This window comes from Bubalus kerabau, chromosome 16 (assembly GCF_029407905.1).
Source record: "Bubalus kerabau isolate K-KA32 ecotype Philippines breed swamp buffalo chromosome 16, PCC_UOA_SB_1v2, whole genome shotgun sequence".
Taxonomy (NCBI): Eukaryota; Metazoa; Chordata; class Mammalia; order Artiodactyla; family Bovidae; genus Bubalus; species Bubalus kerabau.
In genome coordinates this window covers 72590560-72614653 of record NC_073639.1, presented here as the reverse complement: position 1 = coordinate 72614653, position 24094 = coordinate 72590560, and the positions used below count along the sequence as shown (strand labels likewise).

Here is a 24094-nt window from a genome sequence, read left to right as displayed (position 1 = left end):
GTGTGATGTGCTAATGGTGAGCCAGTATGGCTTGGTTATGAGTTTTGAGCTCCAGTGTGTTTCCAAAAGCCAAAGGGGCTTCTGTTACTTGCAGGTATTTCTTTTTCTGAATAGGTCTTTTTGCCTAAGATAGATCACTGATAAGTTTTCACAGCCCAGGAATGATTTTTGTGTTCTTTTTCTCTTCACACAGAGAGGAATGAACAGCTCGAGAGAGAAAATATTAATTAGGCAAGTGGGAAATCTTTTTAAAATAATTCTACTTGAGGGGACTTCCTGGTGGCCTAGTGGTTAAGAATTTGCCTTGCAATGCAGGGGACTCTGGTTTGATCCCTGGTCAGGGAACTAAGATCCCACATGCCACAGAGCAACTAAGCCCACACTCCACAACTAGAGAGTCCGTGGGTCGCAACAAAAGATCCCACGTGCTGCAGCTAAGACCCAGTACCATTGGATAAATACATATTTTTTAAACAGTTCTACTTGAATGTCCATCCGTGGACCCTCCTTGCTCTCGGCTGAGGCTCAACATTTCTTGGCCTGGTCTGCTCGGCCTTTTGAGCTCTAGCCCCGCTGGGCTCTCCTGCCTCGTCTCTCCAGCTGCCCACTCCAGCCTCTCCCTGAGTGCAGGCAGATGCAGCTGCTCTGGGCTCCCGCCAGCCCAGCTGCTGGCCTGTGTGTCTCTGCTTTGTGCTGGCCCCGCCTCCTGGGCACAGGCTGCTGCCGCACACGCCCCTTTTTCCAGACCGCTGCTTGGTGCTCCCCCTCTGATCTGCTCCCCTACCCCAACCACCTGCAAGCCTGAGCTGGATGTCTTGAGGCACTGGTCACAGTGTGTTGTCATTCTCTGTGTACTTGGCCATCTTCTAAGTAAGCAGCTCTTAATCCTTGGAGAGGACTTGTGTGAACTGTCTGTGTCTCCAGCACCTAGTGAAATATCTGGTGCATAGTAGGTGCTCAGTAAATGAATGAGTAAGTGGATATTGATTGCACTGAACTTTTAGGATCCCTGGGGAACTCAAAGCACTTCCCAGATGGTCTCCCATCCTTCCTTATATCACCCCAGGAGAGTCGGGAGAAATCCGCCCTGTGGTGGGATTAACTGGTCTCCCAACTGCTGCTGCTACCAGAGTGCTCCAGGGCCTCCAGACACCTGGGGGCTGGGGAGCAGCAGGGAGGAACCAGTGGTGACGGCTCTCCCTGTGTAGGAATAAAAGTGGCTCATGTTCATCAAGCTCCTGGTGGGCTGGACACCGTTGAGGGCTTTGTACGTATTCACTTGCCTTAGCCTCACTTACCCCTTAAGCACGTGACGTAGTAATTCTCGTGAGCTGTGGTATGGTTGTGCCTGTTAGGCTATGCAGACCCCTCGAGTGCCTGGGTTGTACCTGCTGGGGCCGCCTTTCCTTTCCCAACCCCTTGTTCTTGAATTGTCTCCTGCTTTTAATAGAGCTGAGGGAGGGCTTGGCTGTGGTTCTTCTCCCAAGCCTCATGCTTTTTGGGTTCTTTAGCGTTGGGCTTGACCTCTGACCTCTACTAAGAGAGTCTCCCTGAAGTTGGGAGGCCTCCTCCAGTTAGAGTAACAGTATGGCTGGTTGACTACAGAGTGCCCAGAGTTCATCAGCCAGGATGTCTTAGTCACTGATCCTCTGTCTCCTCTGTGGACTTGAGCCACAAGCTGGTAGATTTGGAATTCAGGTCTCTAAAGCTTTAAAACCAAGCCTTCAGTACTGGTTTTCAGCATTGAAGACCTTTCTTACAGCTGAGCTCTGTAGAGTACTCGATTTGGGTGGCACATACTTTTTATCACGCCCTAATAGCTTTTAGGGTCCTAAGCTTATTCAGAGTAGAAAGACAAAATTTCGTTATAGCCAGGTATAAGAGGAGTCTGTCTCTGCGGTCCTCACTCAGCTGGGGTGGCTGAGGTTAGAAGCTGTTTTTTTCTTCACTCACTCATTATTTATTGAGCCCTGCTGTGTGCTTGGCACTGGGCTGAATGTGGTGGCAGGTAAACAAGCCACACAGTTTCTGCCCTTGGGTTGCTTACCACATTGCAATGGGGGAGAGACCAAGAAGAAATAGAGAACAGACCTAATAATTAGAAAAACGGGCAAGTCACGAGGGAAACGAGGCACAGCTGCTTCCTCTGGTTAGCGCATAAGCCAGATCTCAGGACTCTTGTTTAAAACTCTCCAGGGACTCAGCTCCTTCAGAGTAAAAGCTGGAGTCCTGACCTTGACCTGTAAGGCCCCATCCATCCTCCCCTGACCTCATGACCCACTGCTACCTCATAGCTCACTCTGTTCAGGCCATACCGCCTCCCTGCTATTCCTCAAACAGGCCGGGCACACTCCCACCTTTGCATTATTTTCTGTGCCTGGAAGGCTCTTCCCCAGGCAGTACCACCTGTCACCTTCTCAGGAGGCCTTTTGTGGCCACCCTGGTTAAATCCCAACCTCGCACTCCCCCTCCCCCACACCGCCTGTCCCTGTTTTCCTTTTCTCCACAGCATTTTTCACTGTCTGAGATCCTGTATGTATATTAGTCATTTATCTTGCTTATCGTTCCAGTCTGCCGTTAGGATGTAACCTCTATGAGGGGAAGGGTTTTTGTCTGTTTAATTCACTGCTTCATCCCCAGCATACAGACCTGTGTATGACTCGGTGAATGTGTGACTAGGAGCACTGGGCTACGAGGACAGAAAAATACCTACTTAGTGCGTGCAGGGGTGGTGTCTTTGAAGTGACGTCACCTAAGCTGAGATTTGAAGGATGAGTCTAATCCAGGCAGAAGGATCAGCAAGTAGAAGGCAGTGAAGAGCTTGGCAACTAAAGGAACCAGGAAGAAGGCCCCTAGCCTCCGTGGGCCAGGAGGGTTACAGGCAGAGGGGAGGCCCTCCCTGAGCTCACATCATAGCCGGTGTCAGGGCCCCCTCCACCCACCTTCCCCAGCGTTTGTACCCCAACTTCCTGCAGCTCTGGTCGCGCTCTGAGCTGGTGCCCAGGGCAGGGGATGGTGATCTTAGAGAAGTGGCCTGAAGATTTCTCCCGTTGGAGATGCTGCGACCTGATCTTCTACCCTTTGCCCTGTTTTCTGTCTCTTATCGCGTATTTATTTACCTTCCATTGGAGAAGGCAATGGCACCCCACTCCAGTACTCTTGCCCGGAAAATCCCATGGATGGAGGAGCCTGGTAGGCTGCAGTCCATGGGGTCGTGAAGAGTCGGACACAACTGCGCAACTTCACTTTCACTTTTCACTTTCATGCATTGGAGAAGGAAATGGCAACCCACTCCAGTGTTCTTGCCTGGAGAATCCCAGGGACGGGGGAGCCTGGTGGGTTGCTGTCCATGGGGTCGCAGAGTCGGACACGACTGAAGCGACTTAGCAGCAGCAGCAGCAGTGGCTGAAAATGAACCAGGGTGTTTGGCAGTCTCAATTTCAATTTTGTCAAAATAGCTTGACAACCAGAACAGATGGAGCTCCGACCCTGGCACACCCCATGAAACGAACATTGGGAGGCTGCCCTTTAGCTGAGGTTGGCTTACATGAAATTTCCCCAAGAGAAGTGAGCCCTAGTCTTTTGCATATTGACTGAGCACCTCCTGCTTGCCCCGCACCGGTCCAGGAGCTAGGGACATAGCAGGGGATGGAATGGACAAATCCTCGTCCATGGAATTTCATTATGGAAGGAGAAACAGGTAATATAAATGTGTTTCTATAACAAAGGCTAGACTGTGGGGTAGGAGGGAGAGCAGAGAGCATGGCTTCCTCGAACCCTGAGAAGAGAGAGTTTCACGGGGGAGGGAATGGTCAGTGGCGCCCAGTGCCTGTTAGCATGAGACTTGGCGTCTGATGAGATGACCACATCTGCTGGCAGGCCCAGCTCAGCCTGGCATCCAGGGCTATCTTTGAATCTCATCCTTTCCTGCCCAGGCTCATCTGCTCCTTTCCCTGCCAAGACCCTGCCTTCAGACTCCTAAGCACGTGCACTTGTTTTGGCCCTGGATGTGTCACTCCTCTGTCAGCATCTCTAATCCTCATGTTTAAATGGGTTACTGGAGAATCAAATGACAGGGGCCATAGATTAGCACAGAGCCCATGTCCCAGCCTGTGTTTGTGTTGGTTTCAAGTCGCTCAGTCGTGTCTGACTCTTTGCGACCCCATGAATCGCAGCACGCCAGGCCTCCCTGTCCATCACCAACTCCCGGAGTTCACTCAAACTCATGTCCATCGAGTCGGTGATGCCATCCAGCCATCTCATCCTCTGTTGCCCCCTTCTTCTCCTGCCCCTAGTCCCTCCCAGCATCGGAGTCTTTTCCAATGAGTCAACTCTTTGCATGAGGTGGCCAAAGTATTGGAGTTTCAACATTAGCATCAGTCCTTCCAGTGAACAACCAGGACTGATCTCCCGGCAGTCTTGATTCCAGCTTGTGCTTCTTCCAGCCCAGAGTTTCTCATGATGTACTCTGCATAGAAGTTAAATAAGCAGTTAATATAATAATAATAAGAAGTTAAATAAGAAGTTAAATAATATACAGCCTTGACGTACTCCTTTTCCTATTTGGAACCAGTCTGTTGTTCCATGTCCAGTTCTAACTGTTGCTTCCTGACCTGCATACAGGCTTCTCAAGAGGCAGGTCAGATGGTCTGGTATTCCCATCTCTTTCAGAATTTTCCACAGTTTATTGTGATCCACACAGTCAAAGGCTTTGGCATAGTCAATAAAGCAGAAATAGATGATTTTCTGGAACTCTCTTGCTTTTTCCGTGATCCAGCGGATGTTGGCAATTTGATCTCTTGTTCCTCTGCCTTTTCTAAACCCAGCTTGAACATCTGGAAGTTCATGGTTCACGTATTGCTGAAGCCTGGCTTGGAGAATTTTGAGCATTACTTTACTAGCATGTGAGATGAATGCAATTGTGAGGTAGTTTGAGCATTCTTTGGCATTGCTTTTCTTTGGGATTGGAATGAATACTGACCTTTTCCAGTCCTGTGGCCACTGCTGAGTTTTCCAAATTTGCTGGCATATTGAGTGCAGCACTTTTACAGCATCATCTTTCAGGATTTGAAATAGCTCAACTGGAATTCCATCACCTCCACTAGCTTTGTTCCTAGTGATGCTTTCTAAGGCCCACTTGACTTCACATTCCAGGATGTCTGGCTGTAGGTGAGTGATCACACCATTGTGATTATCTGGGTTGTGAAGATCTTTTTTGTACAGTTCTCCTGTGTATTCTTGCCATCTCTTCTTAATATCTTCTGCTTCTGTTAGGTCCATAGCATTTCTGTCCTTTATCGAGCCCATCTTTTCATGAAATCTTCCCTTGGTATCTCTCATTTTCTTGAAGAGATCTATAGTCTTTCCCATTCTGTTGTTTTCCTCTATCTCTTTGCATTGATCGCTGAGGAAGGCTTTCTTATCTCTCCTTGCTATTCTTTGGAACTCTGCATTCACATGCTTATATCTTTCCTTTTCTCCTTTGCTTTTCGCTTCTCTTCTTTTCACAGCTCTTTGTAAGGCCTCCCCAGACAGCCATTTTGCTTTTTTGCATTTCTTTTCCATGGGGATGGTCTTGATCCCTGTCTCCTGTACAATGTCACGAACCTCCGAACCTCCATCCATAGTTGATCAGGCACTCTTATCTATCAGATCTAGTCCTTTAAATTTCTATTTAAAGGACTATTTAAATTTCTCACTTCCACTGTATAATCCTATTTCTTACTTCCACTGTATAATCATAAGGGATTTGATTTAGGTCATACCTGAATGGTCTAGTGGTTTTCCCTACTTTCTTCAATTTCAGCCTGAATTTGGCAATAAGGAGTTAATGATCTAAGCCGTAGTCAACTCCTGGTCTTGTTTTTGTTGACTGTATAGAGCTTCTCCATCTTTGGCTGCAAATAATATAATCAATCTGATTTCGGTGTTGACCATCTGGTAATGTGCATGTGTAGAGTCTTCTCTTGTGTTGTTGGAAGAGGGTGTTTGCTATGACCAGTCGTTCTCTTGGCAAAACTCTATTAGGCTTTGCCCTGCTTCATTCCGTATTCCAAGGCCAAATTTGCCTTTGGCATTCCAGTCCCCTATAATGAAAAGGACATCTTTTTTGGGTGTTCTAAAAGGTCTTGTAGGTCTTCATGGAACCTTTCAGCTTCTTCAGCGTTACTGGTTGGGGCATAGGCTTGGATTACTGTGATATTGAATGGTTTGCCTTGGAAATGAACAGAGATCATTCTGTCATTTTTGAGATCACATCCAAGTACTGCATTTCTGACTCTCTTGTTGACCATGATGGCTACTCCATTTCTTCTAAGGAATTCCTGCCCGCAGTAGTAGATATAATGGTCATCTGAGTTAAATTCACCCATTCCGATCCATTCCTAGAATGTCAACGTTCACTCTTGCCATCTCCTGTTTGACCACTTCCAATTAGCCTTGATTCATGGACCTAACATTCCAGGTTCCTATGCAATATTGCTCTTTACTGCATTGGACCTTGCTTCTATCACCAGTCACATCCACAACTGGGTATTGTTTTTGTTTTGGCTCCATCCCTTCATTCTTTCTGGAATTATTTCTCCACTGATCTCCAGTAGCATATTGGTCACCTACTGACCTGGGGAGTTTCTCTTTCAGTATCCTATCAGTTTGCCTTTTCATACTGTTCATGGGGTTCTCAAGGCAAGAATACTGAAGTGGTTTGCCATTCCCTTCTCCAGTGGACCACATTCTGTCAGACCTCTCCACCATGACCTGCCCATCTTGGGTAGCCCCACAGGGCATGGCTTAGTTTCATTGAGTTAGACCAGGCTGTGTTCTGTGTGATCAGATTGGCTAGTTTCTGTGAGTATGGTTTCAGTGTGTCTGCCCTTTGATGCCCTCTTGCAACACCTACTGTCTTACTTGGGTTTCTCTTACCTTGGACGTGGGGTCTCTCTTCACGGCTGCTCCAGCAAAGTGCAGCCGCTGCTCCTTACCTTGGACGAGGGGTATCTCCTCATGGCCGCCCCTCCTGACCTTGAACGTGGAGTAGCTCCTCTCAGCCCTCCTGCGCCCATGCAGCCACCGCTCCTTGGACGTAGTGTAGCTCCTCTCGGCCGCTCCTGTGGCATCGTGTTGGTTTAGTGATTCTCAATTCACTCTTTGTATTGCTGGCATCTTGTGGGTCTTCTCCATATCACCTTCACCCCTCCCTTTCCAAATCTGATACATCTTTTCACATCCCACCAAGCCCCTGTGAATCCAGGAGGGCTTCCTTTGAGGCCCCACCCATTTCAAAGTCTGAGCTTTGGTGGGTGTTATCTGGAGGGCATGATTTCTTGGCTGTTCCCCTGACGTCTGTCCCCTGCCCTTGGAACCTGAAAGAGCCAGCAGGGAAAGACTACTTTGTCTGCTGTGTGTGTATGCGCTCCTGTGTGGGGCAGAGCCCCAGGCTATATCCAAAATGAGACAGATTTTCAGAAAGTGTTCCCAATGTATAGGCGGGAAAACCAAGGTCTTGGGAGCCTGGTTCTGTAGTCTCTGATCCTGTCTTCTCATGTTCATTAATTTAAAGACTGTTTAGAAGAAACCCCTATTATTTTGTGTTTAAGGAACTTTACTTGGCAGCAGATCTTGCCATGCATTGCTGTTTGCTTGGAGGTTAGTTGAGAACCAGTGCTTGTTGCTGGAATTCAGTCCTGGAGACTCAGTTGATAGCACCGCTGCGCGTGCCGTTTGCCTGCTTGCGGTTCCTTTTCATTTTGAGACTTCGGTTGTTAGTGGGTCTCAGAAGATTGACTTGGACTAATCAGTTTTCATCCAGATCCCAGGAGCCCCATAAGTCAGTGAGCTCACCCAGATGGGCTTTTGCTGGGCACGTTACCAAACTTGACGTTTAGGGCCAGCTGGATGGGCTGGCCCTAAAACAACCTGTAATTCAGCCTTCGAGGGACTCGGCAGGGATGTGTGGCAACATACTTCACGTACCATTTAGCCTGGAGTGTGTGTGTTTCTGCCAGGGCTTCATCAGAGAGGAGGAGGCGCCTCTCTGGACACGGTGGGACACGTGTGGCTTCATGTGGGGCTCGGGTGGAGAGTGTAAGAGCTACCATTTTCCAGCTGTGTGACTCCAGACAGATGCCTTGACCCCTCTGGGCTGTAGTTTCCCCATCTGTAAACTTGGGATATTATCAGTACCTTCTCCACAGATCACTGTGAGGATCACACGTAAAACTATGTCGTTTCTGGCCCACGGCGCGTGACAGATGGCTGTCATCGCCACAGCCACTGCCACCTGCGTTTCAAATCTTGTTCCAAACCCAAAGAAGAGTACGGCTTACTTTCTCGTAGCAATTGAGCTGGCTCGAAAGAGCCGATCTGAGTTTGGTGACTACATTGTCTCAGAGAGAAAGTCTGAAATCTGGTTTCTCTACTGCTGACTCACCTTTTAATCTTCAAGGTGGCCTTACCTGCCTCCCTGTCAGTAATGTGACCTTTAGTACTCACCCGTGAGGATCTTTTCCTTCTGCAAAGGGGACTGTCACACAGGCGAGGAGCGATGAGTAGAATTACTGGGGGCAGTAGAATCGTTGTCTCTGGTAAACACCGTCTGTGTTAAATGGGGTAATGGACACAAACCTTTGTTGTTTGTGTCCAAACTTGACGTGGCATGGCAGGAGTGGGGGGATATCATAAAATGAATCAACTTCTGCCCTTGAGACAGAACTGAAACAGCAAAACGTGGTTTGGTTAAAGTTTGGCTTTTGTGTTCCAAGAGATGGTGGCACTCCCCTCGCCCCTTCTGCCCGCTCCCCTAGCTGAGTCTTGACTGTCCTTGAGCAACACTGGCCTCAGAGCAGGCTTCCGAAAGCCATCCCTCAGGCAAGGTTGACAGTGACAGTTTCAGCACTGAAGCTGGAAGCCAGCAGCCCGGACTTCTGGGGATTGGTTTTCCCTGCCCGGATATCCTTGAACTCAGAGGTGGGTCTTGGAGCCGGCTCAGACCTCGTCAGATGCTCTTTCCCCGTCTCCTTTCCTGAACTGCTCTGGCTGCGCCCACTGACAGGCTCTGACTGTCTCCTGGCTCCGTCCCTGGGTGCTGACGGCGTGCCGCGCAGGCACTGCCAGCTTCACGCTTCTCGGCCGACTGCAGAGCGGGAGTTGCTCAGGCATGAATCATTGCCCAAAACCAGGACAGCCCTCTCCCTGGCCGTCGGCCGGCCGTCTGGGGAGCTGCTTGGCCTGTTGGCACTCTCCCTCCTACTGAAGACGTAACGGGGCCTGCTGGCCCTGCTGCCTTCTGAGGTGGTTTTCTTTTTTGTCCCCTTGGAAACGTTTTCTGTCGTGTTCTGTGAATGATCGTGCTCCGTTTCTCTTGTTTGATGCCCAGGAAGACTGGTGAGGAAGTGGGTTTCTCCTCTAGCAGGGGATCCTAGAACGTGAGATGCCAGAGGGACTTGGTCATTTAAACTTTGTTTTCAAACTTTTCTGTGGAACGGTGGGGTATCCGAAGGGCCCCTGGTGAGGAGGGAGAGAAGTGGGCATAGTGGAACGAGCCAGCCTCTGGGCCCTCACCCTCCCTTCAGCCAGAGCAGGTCCACTTTTATTTTAAACAATTTCAAAATGGGATGGTGGGGGGGCGGGATGCAGCTTGAAAGGCCAAGGATATGGTTGAATTCTCCCTTGACAACTGGAGAAGGGAAGGCCTAGAGGTGGGGGAATCTGCCCAGGGTCACTCAGCTGCTGGTAGCAAGGTTAGAGTTCCTGGCCAGCCGTCTCAGCTTTGGATCAGTCTTGCCATGTTTGCAGAACGTTAACTGCAAAGCCTTATGTTCCCGGTTCGCCCAGTCATCACTGTCTGGCACTCATCAAGGAGTCCTGTTGTTTTGATCTGTTATGAGCCCTTGGTTTTGTAGCTGCTCTGGGAACCTGTCTTTCATTTTGCCTGCAAACATTTGGTGAACTCCTGGAATGTGCCAGACATCGTGCTGGTCACTGGGTTGACAGCATCAGACAGGACAGATCCTGAATAGAGCCGTGAGGAGGGCTGTGGAGCAGTGCGCAGGGTGATTGAGCGAGCTGCCGAGCAGGCTGCTGCCTGTCTGGCTCTGGAGGGGCTCGTCTGGGGTAGCCTGAAGGGGGAGCCTGGGGTGGGGGGCAGGGAGTGCTTTGGATTAGACGCGGCATAGTTTTCTAAACTGCATTATATTGAAAAGAGACGATCCGTGCACAGGACATGAAGCTCCCAGGGTAGACAAGGTAAGCAGTGAGAGGCCAGTCTCTTGCTCGTCCAGCTTTCTTTCTCGAGGAAACCTCTGTCAACTTCTGGTTTTTATTTTTAATTGATGGTCGTAGGCACTTAACCATTGTATTTGCTTATTATTCTGGCTGTCCTGGGCCCTTGTTGATGTGCAGGCTTTGCTCTAGGCACGGTGAGCAGGCGCTGCTCTCTAGTTGCGATGCATGAGCCTCTCATCGTGGTGTCTTCTCCTGTTGTGGAGCGTGGATTCTGGAGCGCTCAGGCTTCAGCAGTTGAGACGCTGGGGCTCAGTGGTTGCAGCCCGTGGGCCCTGGAGCGCAGGCTCAGTAGTGGTGGCTCATGGACTTACCTGCTTCTCAGCATATGGGTCTTCCTGCAGCAGGGATTGAACCTGTGTCCCCGGCATTTGCAGGTGGATTCTTCACCACCAAGCCACCAGGGAAGCCCTCAACTTTCCTTATTTATCCTCAGGGATTGTCCATGCATTTGCAAACACTTGCGTGTTTCTGTTTTATTAATATTTTAATTGTTAATAGAAATCCTAGTACACTACATATAGTTTTTCATCTTGCTCTTTTTCACCTAATAGCTTAGAGAGTAAATACACAGGTATGTGCAGCACTGCCTCATTCTTTTTCATGATTGCACAGTATTCCCCAATTCTGTACCCAGTATTGTAATTTTTTAAACTAGCCACTTTCAACTAAAGTTAACCTCAGCTCAGTTAATTCTAGTGTGAAGTCACTCAGTCATGTCCAACTCTTTGTGACCCCGTGGACTGTAGCCCACCAGGCTCCTCTGTCCATGGGATTTTTTAGGCAAGAGTACTAGAGTGGGTTGCCATTTCCTTCTTCAGGGGATCTTTCTGACCCAGGGATTGAACCTGGGTCTCCCACATTGCAGGCAGACGCGTTACCATCTGAGCCACCATGGAAACCCCAGTTAACAGCTCAGTGAATTACTCTTAGTAAATTTGAGACCTTGGAGAAAAGTTGAAATACATTCACCATTTTCTTAAAAAATTTTTTTTGACCATAGTAGTGGGATCTCAGAGAAGGCAATGGGACCCCACTCCAGTACTTCTGCCTGGAAAATCCCATGGACAGAGAAGCCTGGTAGGCTGCAGTCCATGGGGTCGCTAAGAGTCGGACACAACTGAGTGACTTCACTTTCACTTTTCACTTTCATGCATTGGAGGAGGAAAACCCACTCCAGTGTTCTTGCCTGGAGAATCCCAGGGGAAGGCTGGTGGGCTGCTGTCGATGGGGTTGCACAGAGTCGGACACGACTGAAGCGACTTAGCAGCAGCAGCAACAGTGGGATCTTAGTTCCCCGACTAGGAATCGAATCCATGCCCACTGCATTGGGAACTTGAAGTCTTAACCGCTGGACCACCAGGGAATTCCCATAATGTGGTCCAGGGAAGTCCCGTGATGTATTAGCTTAAAACACAGAAAGATATTTTTAATCTTCTGTTCATAAAATTACATTTAGATTTGTGATGATGATTCAAAAATTTGAAAGGTGTTGAGGACTTTTTTTCTTAAACCCAGCCCTAACTCCAGTGGCTAAAATTCAGTCTTTAGCTAGTCTTTCCTTTTTCCACTCTTAAATTACATTACGTCTTTGTTCCTGGCCAGCGTGTCAGTGAGTCTCACCAAGAGCTTCTTTATAGTTTATGAAACGTAAGAGGAAACCACCGCGTTTGCGGCTTTCTCACTCCGCTCCTTTCGTTAAGAGCAGTGGCGGGAGAAGCAGCCCTGTCAATACAATTCTAAAAGAAGAAGTGAAATGGGCAGGGCCCAGCCCCGGGATTGTGGCGTCAAAGTCAGCCTCTGAGGGCTGTGGGCGGGAGGACGGGGGGAGGGGGGGTGTGGGGGGGTGAGCCGGTCCTCCCAGGCGCGCCCTGCTTTGAGTTTGGACCGCGCCGTCCCCTCGAGGCGTCCTGCAGCCTGTAAACGCTGAGATTGAGGGGTATCCCGGCCTAGAACGCCGCATCCTTAGCAGAAGTGACTCATCACACTGGCCGTAGCAGGCTCTGAAACAGAAAGTCCTTCCAGTTGCTGCTTGTTCTAATGCGCCTTGCCACTTCCAAAGATGGAATCCAGACCCTCAGCATTTTCTTGCCTAAATTGGCTGCTTGCGTTGAGTCGTGGCTCACGTGCGCAGTCAGAGCCTTGGCCCCCATGGCCTGCATTCGTTAGGGACGCGGTGCCTGGCGACGGCTGAGCGGGGCCAAGAAAAGCACCAGCCTTCCCTGAGCTCAGAGTCTGACTGAACCGTGGGGTTTTTTTCCACTCCTGCAGAGAGGATGAAAAATCTCTGTTGCGCCGACATCCTAGAGGCAGCTGCGGTGAGAGGACACAAGCAGGTCGCCACCCTCAGTACAGCCACCTGGAGGGTGCAGGGGGTCTTACCCGGTGAGGGGAGGGTTTTTAATCGGAGCTCTGTCACGGCTTTGCAACAGCATTTTCATTTCTCCCTGTCTTCCCCTTCCTCCTCCGCTTTAATTTCCTGTATGCGGAATGACTTCAGAGGGATACGGTTTCTGCATCCCCAGTCCCACCGGGCCCTTTGCAGAGGGATAGGCGAAGTAGATGCTGCGGAGGGAAGAGGCCGCCAGCGCCAGCAGGCATGCGGCGTGGCGGTTAAGTTTGTGAGGAGTTGCTTAGCACCTATGAGAGGACTTGTATCTCCGAGAGCTTCACTGGCCGACCCCGCAGCCTTCTTTAATTCCCCCGAAGAGAAGCTCTCCCTCCCTGCCCTCCACCTGGGTGCTTGCGTCCACCGCAGACCTGTCAGGGATTCCACGGCCCTGGATGCTGTGTGGTGCCTGCGGATGAGGGGCAATCCCCGACAGCCCCCTCTGCCCGAGAAGCACACTTCTGGGCTGCGCCGAAGTGAGACGTCTCAGGTAGCTTTCGCTGTGCTCACTCTGACTTCCTTCTAGGTTTGATACTGGAGGCGATTGTGCCTTGGTTTCTGTGATTCTCCTGGCCTGTGATTTTTAACCCCTCTTGCCTTCATTGTTCCCTCTTCTTGGACTGACTTGAACCTTGGGAAACAAGGTGGGCTCCTGTTCGGGATGCTTCTGCTGACGCTCTCATCACCTGTGACTTCTGAAGCCAGGCAGCTTTTCTCCTGTTCGGGATGCTTCTGCTGACGCTCTCATCACCTGTGACTTCTGAAGCCAGGCAGCTTTTCTTGTGTGACAGAGACTCCATTGTCTCCTTTACCTGCACATTCTTAGAGCTCCAGAAAGAGCCTCTAGACTGGGGAGGTTTCTCTGAGAAAATGGCTCTCTGTATGCTCAGAAGGGAATTATTTTTAACGTATGTCAACTCCTGTAGGAAACGGATGCTTAAACAGTTACCTAATAGCTCTTGGAGGGTAGGCCAAGGCTCCCTGGGCTAATTGAACAACCACTTTTCATTTCGTTCAACAACAATCGACTGAGCACTGGCCACGCTTGTTCAGAGGACGGATGCGGCCGCGTTCCTGCCAACTAGGGTCCTGCTCGCGTGGGTCTGTCTGCAGCCCCAGCTCCTGCTGCCAGGACCGCAGGCACCAGCTGTGTCGTCTGCTCTTTCCCGCAGCTCCCTCAGAAAAGTGCTGTCATCCCTTTAAAGCTGACAAAGCAAAAGGAATGTGGGATTCAGTCTTTTTCTTTATACTTTTGTCAGCAAAGCCTTTATTCCTTTATCCTAACAGGATCCACAAAGGCTCTAAGGCAGCCCCGAGACACAGCATGTATTGGTTCCCCGTCGGTTACTGAAACAAAACCTTTGGGCATTTCAGTTGGGGAACAGCCCCGTGGCCGTCCTTCCACAAGTAGAAGCTTAAACTGGAAAAGTACAGTTGGTCTGGAGGGGAGCTATTGTTGGCTTTGCTTCCAGGGACTTTTGAAATGATCCTTGACTCTCACAGCCATCCCAACAGTAACCTTCATTTCACCCACATGGAGTAATGAATTGAAAGAAGGTGTTAACGGTTTACATGTTTGAGCAATAGAAGGGACACAGTGAGTGAGTTTTCCCCATTCACATGTCTGTTTTTTGGGTTGTGTGGTTTTCTGTACCATGTGAAACTGTAGGTTGGACTGGAGGTTGAAAGTCTCATGGATTTTTGGACCGAGTCTCTAAGCCACTGTCCGGGTTTGTCCTTGCTCTCACCTGGGGGAAGGAGAATTCTGCATCCATAGAGCACAGGAGCTGAGCTCAAAGGAAGCTGAAATGGCCTCCCAGTCCAGCCACTTACAAGCCACATAACCTTGAGCAAGTTACCTGACATCCCTGAGCCTTGGCTTCCTCATCTATAAAAGGGGGTAAAAGCAGTTACCTTATTGGTAGGATTAAATGAGATAATGGGTATAAAGCCCTTGGCTTTAATAGGAGTTCAGTAAATGATAGCTTTTTATTTTTTGTCACATAACACGTCTTATGGGATGTTAGTCCCCCAACCAGAGATCAGACTCATAGCCCCTGCTTGGATGTGCAGAGCCTTAACCACTGGACCACCAGGGAGGTTCCCAGTGATAGCGTGTTAATAAATGTTAGAGCAACCCCAGAAGCCTCTGCCATGTACCCGCGGTACTTGGCTCCTTTGTGGCTCATCTCTCGTATGTTGACCAAGAAGAACTATCGAGGCTCCGTGGTAGGTGCTCAGTAAACATTGAATGAACGAGAGGGCCTTGGTGCTCTCTTTGCCTTGTCGCCGCAGACCAGCACTTCACACCATGAGTTTTATGTTAGGAGGTGTCCTGAGAGATGCTTTGAGAAAACTAGCCAGTTAGGTTGGGAGAGTGCTGTGGAGCTTGCAGCGTGTCGATTCCCACCCTCTCTAGAGAAGTTTAATGCCTGTCACTGTTAGAGAAGCCTGGAAACAGCTGGGGAGAGAAGTCCCCCCTAGCTTTTTTTTTTTTTCCCCCTAGCTTTTTAAACTCGGCGTTTTCCAAGCGCATTTGACTCTGTAGGCAATGATAGTACCTTCCTGAGGCTGTGATGAACTCACGTGTGCAGAGCATTTAACACAGTGCTAGACAGAGTGAGCACCGCGTAGGAGTTGCTGTAACCATGATCGTTAAGTGCTTTTTCATCCTTGGACTCTTACAAAGTATGGAGCCATTCCCTTATCCATGGGCATTTATTTCCGGTGGCAAGTTGTTACGGACAGTACTGTGCAGGTATTTCCATGGGAGAGATTCCTAGGAGTCAAACTGCTGGGCCAAAGGGTATGCACATTTGAAATTGTGATAGATCCTTCAGAGTTACCTTCCAGAACCCAGTCAGCTATTATCCAACAGTTCATTTGCCCAGTAAAGAGATGAGAAGCTCTCTTCCCTTGCCAGGCCTGCACTGGATCATCCTCCCCTCTTGTGAAATCAAAATGGAGTGGAACACAGGGCAAGTCACCTTTTCTTCTGTCTTGCAGAGTCTGGCCACAGATAAGGGACCAAAATGACGGACTCCAAGTACTTCACCACGACTAAGAAAGGTACTGTGTGTTTCATCGTGGGCTCGTCTCCTTGTTCTCTGCCCTTCATTTCTGCTTGCTCCCTGTAGCAGTTGGGGGTGAGGGTGGGTGGAGGCCTGGAAATGAGTGGCAAGAATCACACAGAGCATTTTTAACCTTGTGGATCCGGAAATTTGAACTGCTGATGGTGTAAGAAGTTGACCACTTCCTTCAGAATTCCAAAAGGAAAAGGCATTAGCTCCAAGTATAGAAAAAAAAAAAAAGTCCTCTTTTGTTCCCCATGGCTTTGAGTTATCTACAATGAGGGACTTTTTTCCACACCCTGGAAGACAGAAAGCACGCAGCCCTGTCAGCAGTTCCTCAGTGAGAGCTGTGCTTATCTGGTCCTCACTTAGCCTTGGGCACGTGTTTTACGTGCTTGAAGTCAGAGTTTATATCCTGTTTTTCGTCTGACATTATCGTAATCATTTCCCCACAGTTCTGAAGACTCAGTCTGTTGAGTTGCTGCATTGAAATTTGCTAAGCTAGACTTGGGTTGTTGGGTGTTGGAGTTGTTTCTGCTTTTCAGGAAGTGGAGTTTGCTGTAGTGGCTGACAAGTGTGCTTTAACCCTGTAAGCATCTTTCTGTCTGGCCCTTCCTTCCTTCTTCCTTCTGTCCGAGTGAGACTAGCACTCGCCTGCTGAACAGATGGGGAGGGTCTGTCCTTGGGTCAGCGGAGCCAGGGCCTGCACATCAGGCACTCGTTTCTCTGGCCACTTTCCCCGAGTGTCTGCCGTGTGCAGTGGAGGAGACACATGGAGTCTCTGGCCTGGCTTTGCTTGCTGTTGGGCAGAGAGGACAGTTTATTAAGTAGTGATCACTCTAAATGGCTGTGGGTGCTGTGATATTGGTGGGGGGGTGGCCTGTATGGGGCTAGCCAGGTAAAGAGGGGGAGGGGAGGGGGGTGGGCGGGTGCTGGGCCCAGGGTCCATCTAGGGAAAGGGAAGCCTGGCCCAAGTGACTGAAGAGTGTGATGGAAGGAGAGGTGGAGAGGTATACAGGGCCTGGTGAACCAGGCCAGAGCGGGAGAACAGTGCTGAGCGTATTGGGGTGTCAGTGTGGGGGTTTTGTGAGTTTCTTTTGAGGAAAAAGTCTAGGGAAATGTCTGGGACCAAACTTGACGTCAGTGATGGTTTTAGGCAAAAAGAGGTCTGGGTCAGATTCTAATCAAGGATCAAAGTAGGTGAGGCTTGGGGAGGCAGAACCACAGCTCGCATGGGAGATGGTGTTTCCTGAGCTGGGGAGGAAGGCTGGGGTGCTGCTGGGGGTGGAGCAGGTGCCTGGTGTGTGACTGAGGAGGTGGGCTCGGTGCCTGACTGGATTCGGGCCCATGACAGGAAGGAGACATTTCAGAAGCAGGCCAATTCCGGGTTCACTGCGCTGGCCTTCTTGGGGCTGAGGAGACCTGGGCCTCAGCCCATCAGTTGACTCCCAGTTGTACTGAAGCTGGTCAGTCATCTGAAACAAAGCAGGGGCAGCAGGGCTCAGGGTGGGTCCTGGGGTCTATTGGATCCCACATCAGGGACATACAGTCCCCAGTCTCCTGGAGGAGAAGGGCATATGTCCCCTTAGCGCTCCAGAGCCTTGGGTTTGATCTGCAAGCTCTGCAGATTCCTCCTGGCTCTGTTGAGCAATTTCCTCAGTGTGGCCTTGCCCAGGCTGCGCTGCCTGATCGTTCTCGATTAACCTGTTTACTGCCTCTCCTCGCAGGTACTTTGCTGAACGCCATGTTGTTCAGTCATTTAAAAAAAAAAAAAAGAACAATGGAAAAAATACCTGTTCTTTTTTTTTCCATGTAAATCTATCCAGAACTTCCTCTAGCACTTCCCCCTCTCCTGATAGTTTCTGCTTCACCCCCACCCCAGGCAACTTAAGAGAGTAGTCGGGGACGCTCCTACAAAAAAGGGAGCCCAGACAAAGAGGGTCACGTGGCAAGTTAGTAATAATCACGGCCACCTTTCACGCTGGCCACTGAGCACCAGGCACTGAGCTGAGTGTTTTGCCACTGTTACAGGAGAAACTTCAAGGCCCAGGCGAGGCTGAGAGTGCAGACGAGGAAGTGAGTTCAGAGAAGCAGGGCGAATGTCCTGGGTCGGCCAGAGCACGCAGGCTTTGGAGCTGGCAAGCCTGGTTTTGAATCTTGGCCTTCCTTCTCACAGTTGTGTCCTTGTCTAGTTCCCGAACCTCTTCTGTTCTCCATTTGCTCATCTGCAAAGGAGGGGAAGTATGGCGCTATTGTGAGGGTGAAATGAGAAAAGGCATGGGAAGAAGTTAGGGAGGCTCCTGGCTTAGAAGAAGGCTCGGGAAGGCAGGCTGCAGCTGTCTTGAGGGCAGGAGGCCTGTCTCACTCCGCCGGCTGCCCCTTACCCTGTCCCTGGGGCTGTCAGGGGCCTGCCTCCCTGCCCACAACAGGACCCTGAACCGGCCTGCTTCCTCATCTGCTTTTTTCCAGTCCTCAAGTTCTTAAGAACAGTTTATCAAGCCCCGGAGCGCTTGTGGGCCAGCTGAATTCCCCTTTTCAGGTCTGAGCCGCCACTTGTGGCTCAGGAAGTGAAACCCTGAGTGAGCTCTTTTAACTCGAGGCTCTAGGAAAACAGGAAAAGCCATGTGTGGGAATTGAGCAGATCCTGCCCTCCCCCCTCAAACCTCACGTCCCCAGGTTCCATCCCGCGCTGGGTGCGGTGGCTGAGGAGAACCCTGCCTCCCTCTGTGTGTTTTTTAGCTGTCTAGCTGAACAGGACCTGTCCGCACTGTTCTTGTCTCCATAGCTTCCACGGTTCCTCTCCCCTCAGTTGAGCGTGACCTCCAGGCTTCCGTCCTCTGCTGCCTGCCCCACCGAGCCCAGGACCCAGAACTGCCCTCAGCGGGCAGCACAGAGTGTCTTCCCTGCCTTCTTTCTGTTCTTTTGGCGGTTGGGGACTGGGCATCCCCGCTTGGCAGGTGGAAATGGATCACTCACACTGCCTCCTTTTTTAGGAGAGATCTTTGAGCTGAAGGCAGAACTGAACAGTGACAAGAAGGAGAAGAAGAAGGAGGCAGTGAAGAAAGTGATCGCGTCCATGACCGTGGGCAAAGATGTCAGGTGTGCGGGGCGGGCCAGCTGCGGCCGGGGGCGCCGGGAGAGGGAGGCTGTTGAGCCTGGGCCTGGTTCAGATCCCCGCTTTTAGGCATCCCTAGGGACCCGTGTCTGCCCTCGTGTCGTTCCCTTCACAAACCTCCTTTCCAGACAGAAGGTTTTGTTTGCAGAGGGGTCACGTGCTCAGATGTTGACGGAGTTAGGCAGTCATGGAGCAAGTGAAGTGGGCTGGGTTGAGAAGGTAGTGGACAGCGAAGTGAATGTGGTGCGCCCCCGTCAGGAGCTCCGGAGGACACTGCTGCTGGGGAGAGGACCCCGGTGGGGCCAGGTCTTCTAAAAGAATGGGGACTCTGGATTTTTCATTTTACCTCCCCCTGTTTTAGATTGCCAGATGAGGAAGTTCCCTGGCAGCCCCGTGGTTAAGACTCAGGGCTTTCACTGCCATGGGTCCAGGTTCCACCCGTGGCCGGGGACCTCAGATCCTGCACCAACGAGATAACCCGGTGCAAGGAAAGCCCACCACAGGGCCGGCTTGTTCAGGTCTGCCTTGCCGTGTGCGTCTGCTGTCAGAGCAGGTCACATGTAGACTTGTGGCTGCGTCTCTGTTCACGGTCTTCCCAGCCTGGAATGTCTCTTCCTGTTTTCCGTTTACCTTGCCACCGCCCTCATGACGTCAGCCCACTGCCCTGAATACGCAGTGTTCCTGTCACTAATTCTAAATTCTAGACGTTCTTCTTTTTATTACTGGTTTTTTGGCCTCACTGCCTGGTTTCCGGGATCTTGGTTCCCTCACCAGGGATTGAACCCAGGCCTCTGGCAGTGAGAGCACGAGTCCTGACTCCTGGGCCTTGGTGGAGTTCCCTAGACGACCCTCACCTTACGTGCGTGTGCATCCCTTCCCGCCACGCTGGCAGGCCCCCAGGGGCGGGTGAGGCTTCATGACACTTAGCACTGGAGAGTGTCTGAGGGTCGGAGAGCATGCTCAGGTGTCTTCCTGGCAGTCCCTTGTATTCTGTACGTAAGGAGGTTTTCCTGCCAAAGAAACCAGAAACAGTGAGTGCCCAGTGGTCACATGGGCAGCCTGGGTAATGGTGGAAGCAGACTCACATCCAGCCCTTCTAAAATCCAGACCCAGGGCGCTTTCCTCCACTTCCTCTCTGCTGTGCACTTGTGGTCTCCAGCCCATGCCTGGTAGGCCTGGGTGCCAACAAGGAGCGGCTCCCCATTAAGATCCCTCAGCAGGACCCCACTTTGCTCCAGGCTTCTCCGGGGATTGCCCTGTCCCATCGCTACGCTCAGCAAGGGACCTCCCGACAGTGTCTCAGGAGAGACAGTTCTGCACAGAAACCTGTGGAGGACAGAGTGGCAGAGGGGTCTGTGTCTGCTGGGAAGCCGGACCTCCTTCCAGGGCACATTCCTCCCAGGACCATGTCGCTCCTTCAGTTAGAGCCCCTGCCTGCCACAGAGGAGGCACCTTTGTCCTCTGTCTCCGATGAGCCTCTGTTGGTGTGACAGCCCAGGAGAGCGAGGCGGGCTCTCAGCTCCCCTCTTCCTGGCCTGGCATCTTCCAGGGTGACGCATCAGTCCAGGCTCAGGAAACTCACTTTCCCCTCTTAAGCCTCTGTTCCCATGTCTTTGCCCATTAAGTCACAGAAATTGAGAAGAGGAGGTGATAATTTCAGAGACAGAAAACCGACTACTAACTATGTTTCACATCTCAAGGAGCCTATGACCCTGAGACTGTGGGTGCCATGTTGGGAAGGGTTCTGCCCAGTATATCAGCACTCATGAGCACAGGCTTTGGACTCAGACCTGGCACCTTAAGCAGTTCTTTGTCATTTGTGAGCCTCAGCTTTGTCTTCTATAAAATGGGGATAATCTACAGGCTTCTCAGGGCCCTTAAAGGAGATCATATGAAAAGCCCTGAGCACCAAGCCTGGCTTGCGGTGTGAGCCCTGTGCGTGAGTGCCCTGTAGTGTCCATGGTCCAGCCCCGCCCTGCTCCCCTAAGCCCTCTGCAGCCAGCAGCCTGATACAAGTGGCCACGTCAAGTATCAGAGAATGAAAAACGACTGTTTCCATTTCTGTAGCGCCTCCTTAGTGCCGAGGAATAGACGCCCTTAAGTAAGTTGTCTCTTTCAGTTATAACAGGGCCCTGCGAAATGGGGTTTGTTATTTCTCTTTCTCACAAATGAGAAAATTGAAACGGGGGATACAGAAAATTTCCCAGCTTGATACAGCCAGCAAGAGGCAGAGCTGGCTTTGAGCCAAGTCTGATGGACTCCAGAGCTCATCTCTGAGCCTTGTGAAAAGAACAAGGACTTCTTGGCTTTTAAAATCGCCCTTTGTAATTCCGTTTCTACCAACAGATGCTCAGGGTGACGGAGCCGGTGCCCGGCCTTTACTGGGAAGTCCTGTTAACATTTCCTGCCCGCTTTGCACGCCCCCTCCTCCCCAACCCCCGTCAGCTTCCCGAAGAGTCCTCTTCTTTTCTCTGGGCTTCACCACACTGACGCGGCTTGACCTTCCAGTGCCCTCTTCCCCGACGTGGTGAACTGTATGCAGACGGACAACCTGGAGCTGAAGAAGCTGGTGTACCTGTACCTGATGAACTACGCCAAGAGCCAGCCCGACATGGCCATCATGGCCGTCAACACCTTCGTGAAGGTGCGGAGGGGCTGGGTGGGGCTGGGAGGGCTGCTCCCCGCTCAGGTCCCCGGGGGCGGCGCCGCTGCCCCGGGTGGAATCACGGAGGCTCCTTTCCACCCATCTGACTCCCCGCCTGGGGGCTCTTCCTCCAGCGGAGGGCTCCCACTGTCTCCAGAAAATCAGATGCCATAGAGCCTGTTAACCCATTCCCCGTGAGGTCGCCCCGGGCCTGCGGGTCCCCCTGGCCCTGTGTCATTTGCAGGCTCAGAAGGCAGCATGTGTCTGAGGGTGTCTTGCTGCGCTTCTAGACTTCACGCTTTCCTGCATGTCCTGTCCTCCAAGTGGAGGATAAGCAGGGACTCACATTGTTAGCTCTGTGCACCTTTAAAACCTCAGCTCCCAGCCCTGTTGACACCCACACGTGGGTGAATGGGTTCTATGTCCCAGTAGGAAAACAGGGTTGTGGTGCTGGGTAGATGCAGCTCAGATTATGGCTCTGCTCTGTGACCGGCTGAGCTCCTGACCCTCCTGAGAGCCTCAGTTCCCTCACCTGTGAAATGGGAACAGTATCGCTTGTCTGCTCTGAGTATCAGAGGGAACCCTGCAAAGCCTGGTATCTGGCAAATGCAAGGTGCCTCTGTGTGGGGGTGTGTTAGTCGCTCAGTTGTGGTCAACTCTTTGTGACCCCATAGACTGTGGCCCGCCAGCCTCCTCTGTCCATGGGGTTTCCCAGGCAAGAATACTCGAGTGGGTTGCCACTTCCTTCTCCAGGGGATTTTCCTGACCTAGGGATTGAACTGGTATTTCTTGTGTCTCCTGCATTGTCAGGTGGATTCTTTACCTAAGCCACCGGGGAAGCCCAGATGCCCACACATACCCTTTGTTTCGGTGCTGTTGGCCACAGTCAGGGGGAGACCCCACAGCAGCCATTTGGTGTTGCTCAACCCGCCCCTGCCCCTGGCCAATGGCCGGTTCCCCTCAGGACTGTGAGGACCCCAACCCCCTGATCCGGGCCCTGGCGGTACGGACCATGGGCTGCATCCGCGTTGACAAGATCACAGAGTACCTGTGCGAGCCACTCCGGAAGTGCCTGAAGGACGAGGACCCCTATGTGCGCAAGACGGCGGCCGTGTGTGTGGCCAAGCTCCACGACATCAATGCCCAGCTGGTAGAGGACCAGGGCTTCCTGGACACCCTCAAAGACCTCATCTCTGACTCTAACCCCATGGTGAGTCTCTGCCGCCTGCTGTGCCACCTCTGCCACCCTCAGGATTGCTTGGGAAACCCTGGGCTTTGTGCCTCCACCAGGCAGCCCCAGGTCTGGGCAGGCAGAGCCATGCACGTGGGCTAGCTGCTCTCCTACCCGCAGTGGTTTGGGCGCCATCTTTGGAGTGAGCTTCTCTGCGCAGCCTCTCTAAGGAGCTGTGTGGCCGCGGGCAAGCCTCCTGACCTTCCCGAGCCCTTTTCTTTCTCAGTAAGCCGGATCTAATTCTGCGCGGCTGCCGGGAGTGTGGACGGCGGTGTGCCTGTGTCGTCATCACTGTCCTCTCACCAAGACATCAGAGCGCTCTGACCGGGAGGGGCGCCCGCTTCACCACTTCTCGCAGGGCTGTAGAGGCTCACCCTGGAAGTAGCGTAGCCTGGCGCACTGGGCATTGGGCACGTCTGGGAGGGGCGCTGGCTCCTCACGGCGGCGACGGCAGCAGTTTGGAGAACAGTGGGGCCGTGTCTAAAATGGAATGTACGACCTGCCCCCCCAGACATCTCGTTCTGTGTCCCTCTGAGATGCCCATCGCAGGTGGGCACCCGGGGCCAGTACAGGGATGCCGTGGAGCACTGTGTGGTCAGGGGAGAGTTGAAAACCACGCAGCCCCGCTGTGGGAACAGCTGCCCTCGTGGAGGAAAGGGTTACGGGCCTGGAGCTTCACCTGGACCCTGCTGTGCCCCAGGCCCCAGCTGTGCCCACCACCCCAAGGGGCTCCACAGGAAGCTTCTGGCTCTGAGAGACATGGTTGTCAAGCCCCCAGCGAGCTGCTGTGGCTGGTAGAGGGTGACTGTGTGTTAGGTAGCTTTCTCTCGCCAGGAACTCGGAGCCGCGCTCTCTTGTGGTTTTGTTTAATGGTGGGTACGCTTAGTTTCAGCTCACAGAGGACTCAGTGGAGCGGGTGCCTGCAGTGGGTCTCGGTGCTCCTGACCCTGCCCTTCGGGTCATACCCCTTTCAGGATGTTTGCACTCTGACTGGCCACCGTCATGAGCTGCCTGCTGCCCTGGCCTGTGGGTAGCGCCCTAGCCTCTGCCTCCTCCACCCTCCCAACAGGTGGTGGCGAACGCGGTGGCCGCCCTCTCAGAGATCGCTGAGTCTCACCCCAGCAGCAACCTGCTTGACCTGAACCCACAGTCCATCAACAAGCTGCTCACAGCCCTGAATGAGTGCACCGAGTGGGGCCAGATCTTCATCCTGGACTGCCTGGCCAACTACACGCCCAAAGACGACCGGGAGGCCCAGAGGTGAGGGGTCCTGGGGCTGGGAGGCCTCGCCAGGCCGGGTCCCTAGGGCGGGGGCTCCCAGAAGCCGGGCCACAGGCCTCCGGTGGGCCTCTCTCCAGGGCCTCGC

At 52.0% G+C, this 24094-nt stretch overlaps 1 protein-coding gene across 2 annotated transcripts in view; it reads left to right on the top strand.

Moving 5' to 3' along the window:
* The window catches only part of AP1B1 (adaptor related protein complex 1 subunit beta 1), a 48311-nt gene that overhangs the window by 2499 nt on the left and 21718 nt on the right, over positions 1-24094 (top strand). For both annotated transcript variants that reach the window (XM_055549637.1, XM_055549636.1), the window contains exons 2-6: positions 15674-15736; positions 18732-18837; positions 21362-21497; positions 22462-22707; positions 23798-23988. In XM_055549637.1, coding sequence (XP_055405612.1) covers positions 15700-15736; positions 18732-18837; positions 21362-21497; positions 22462-22707; positions 23798-23988 — 716 coding nt within the window. In that variant the 5' untranslated portion in view covers positions 15674-15699. The remainder of the gene's footprint in view (positions 1-15673; positions 15737-18731; positions 18838-21361; positions 21498-22461; positions 22708-23797; positions 23989-24094) is intronic.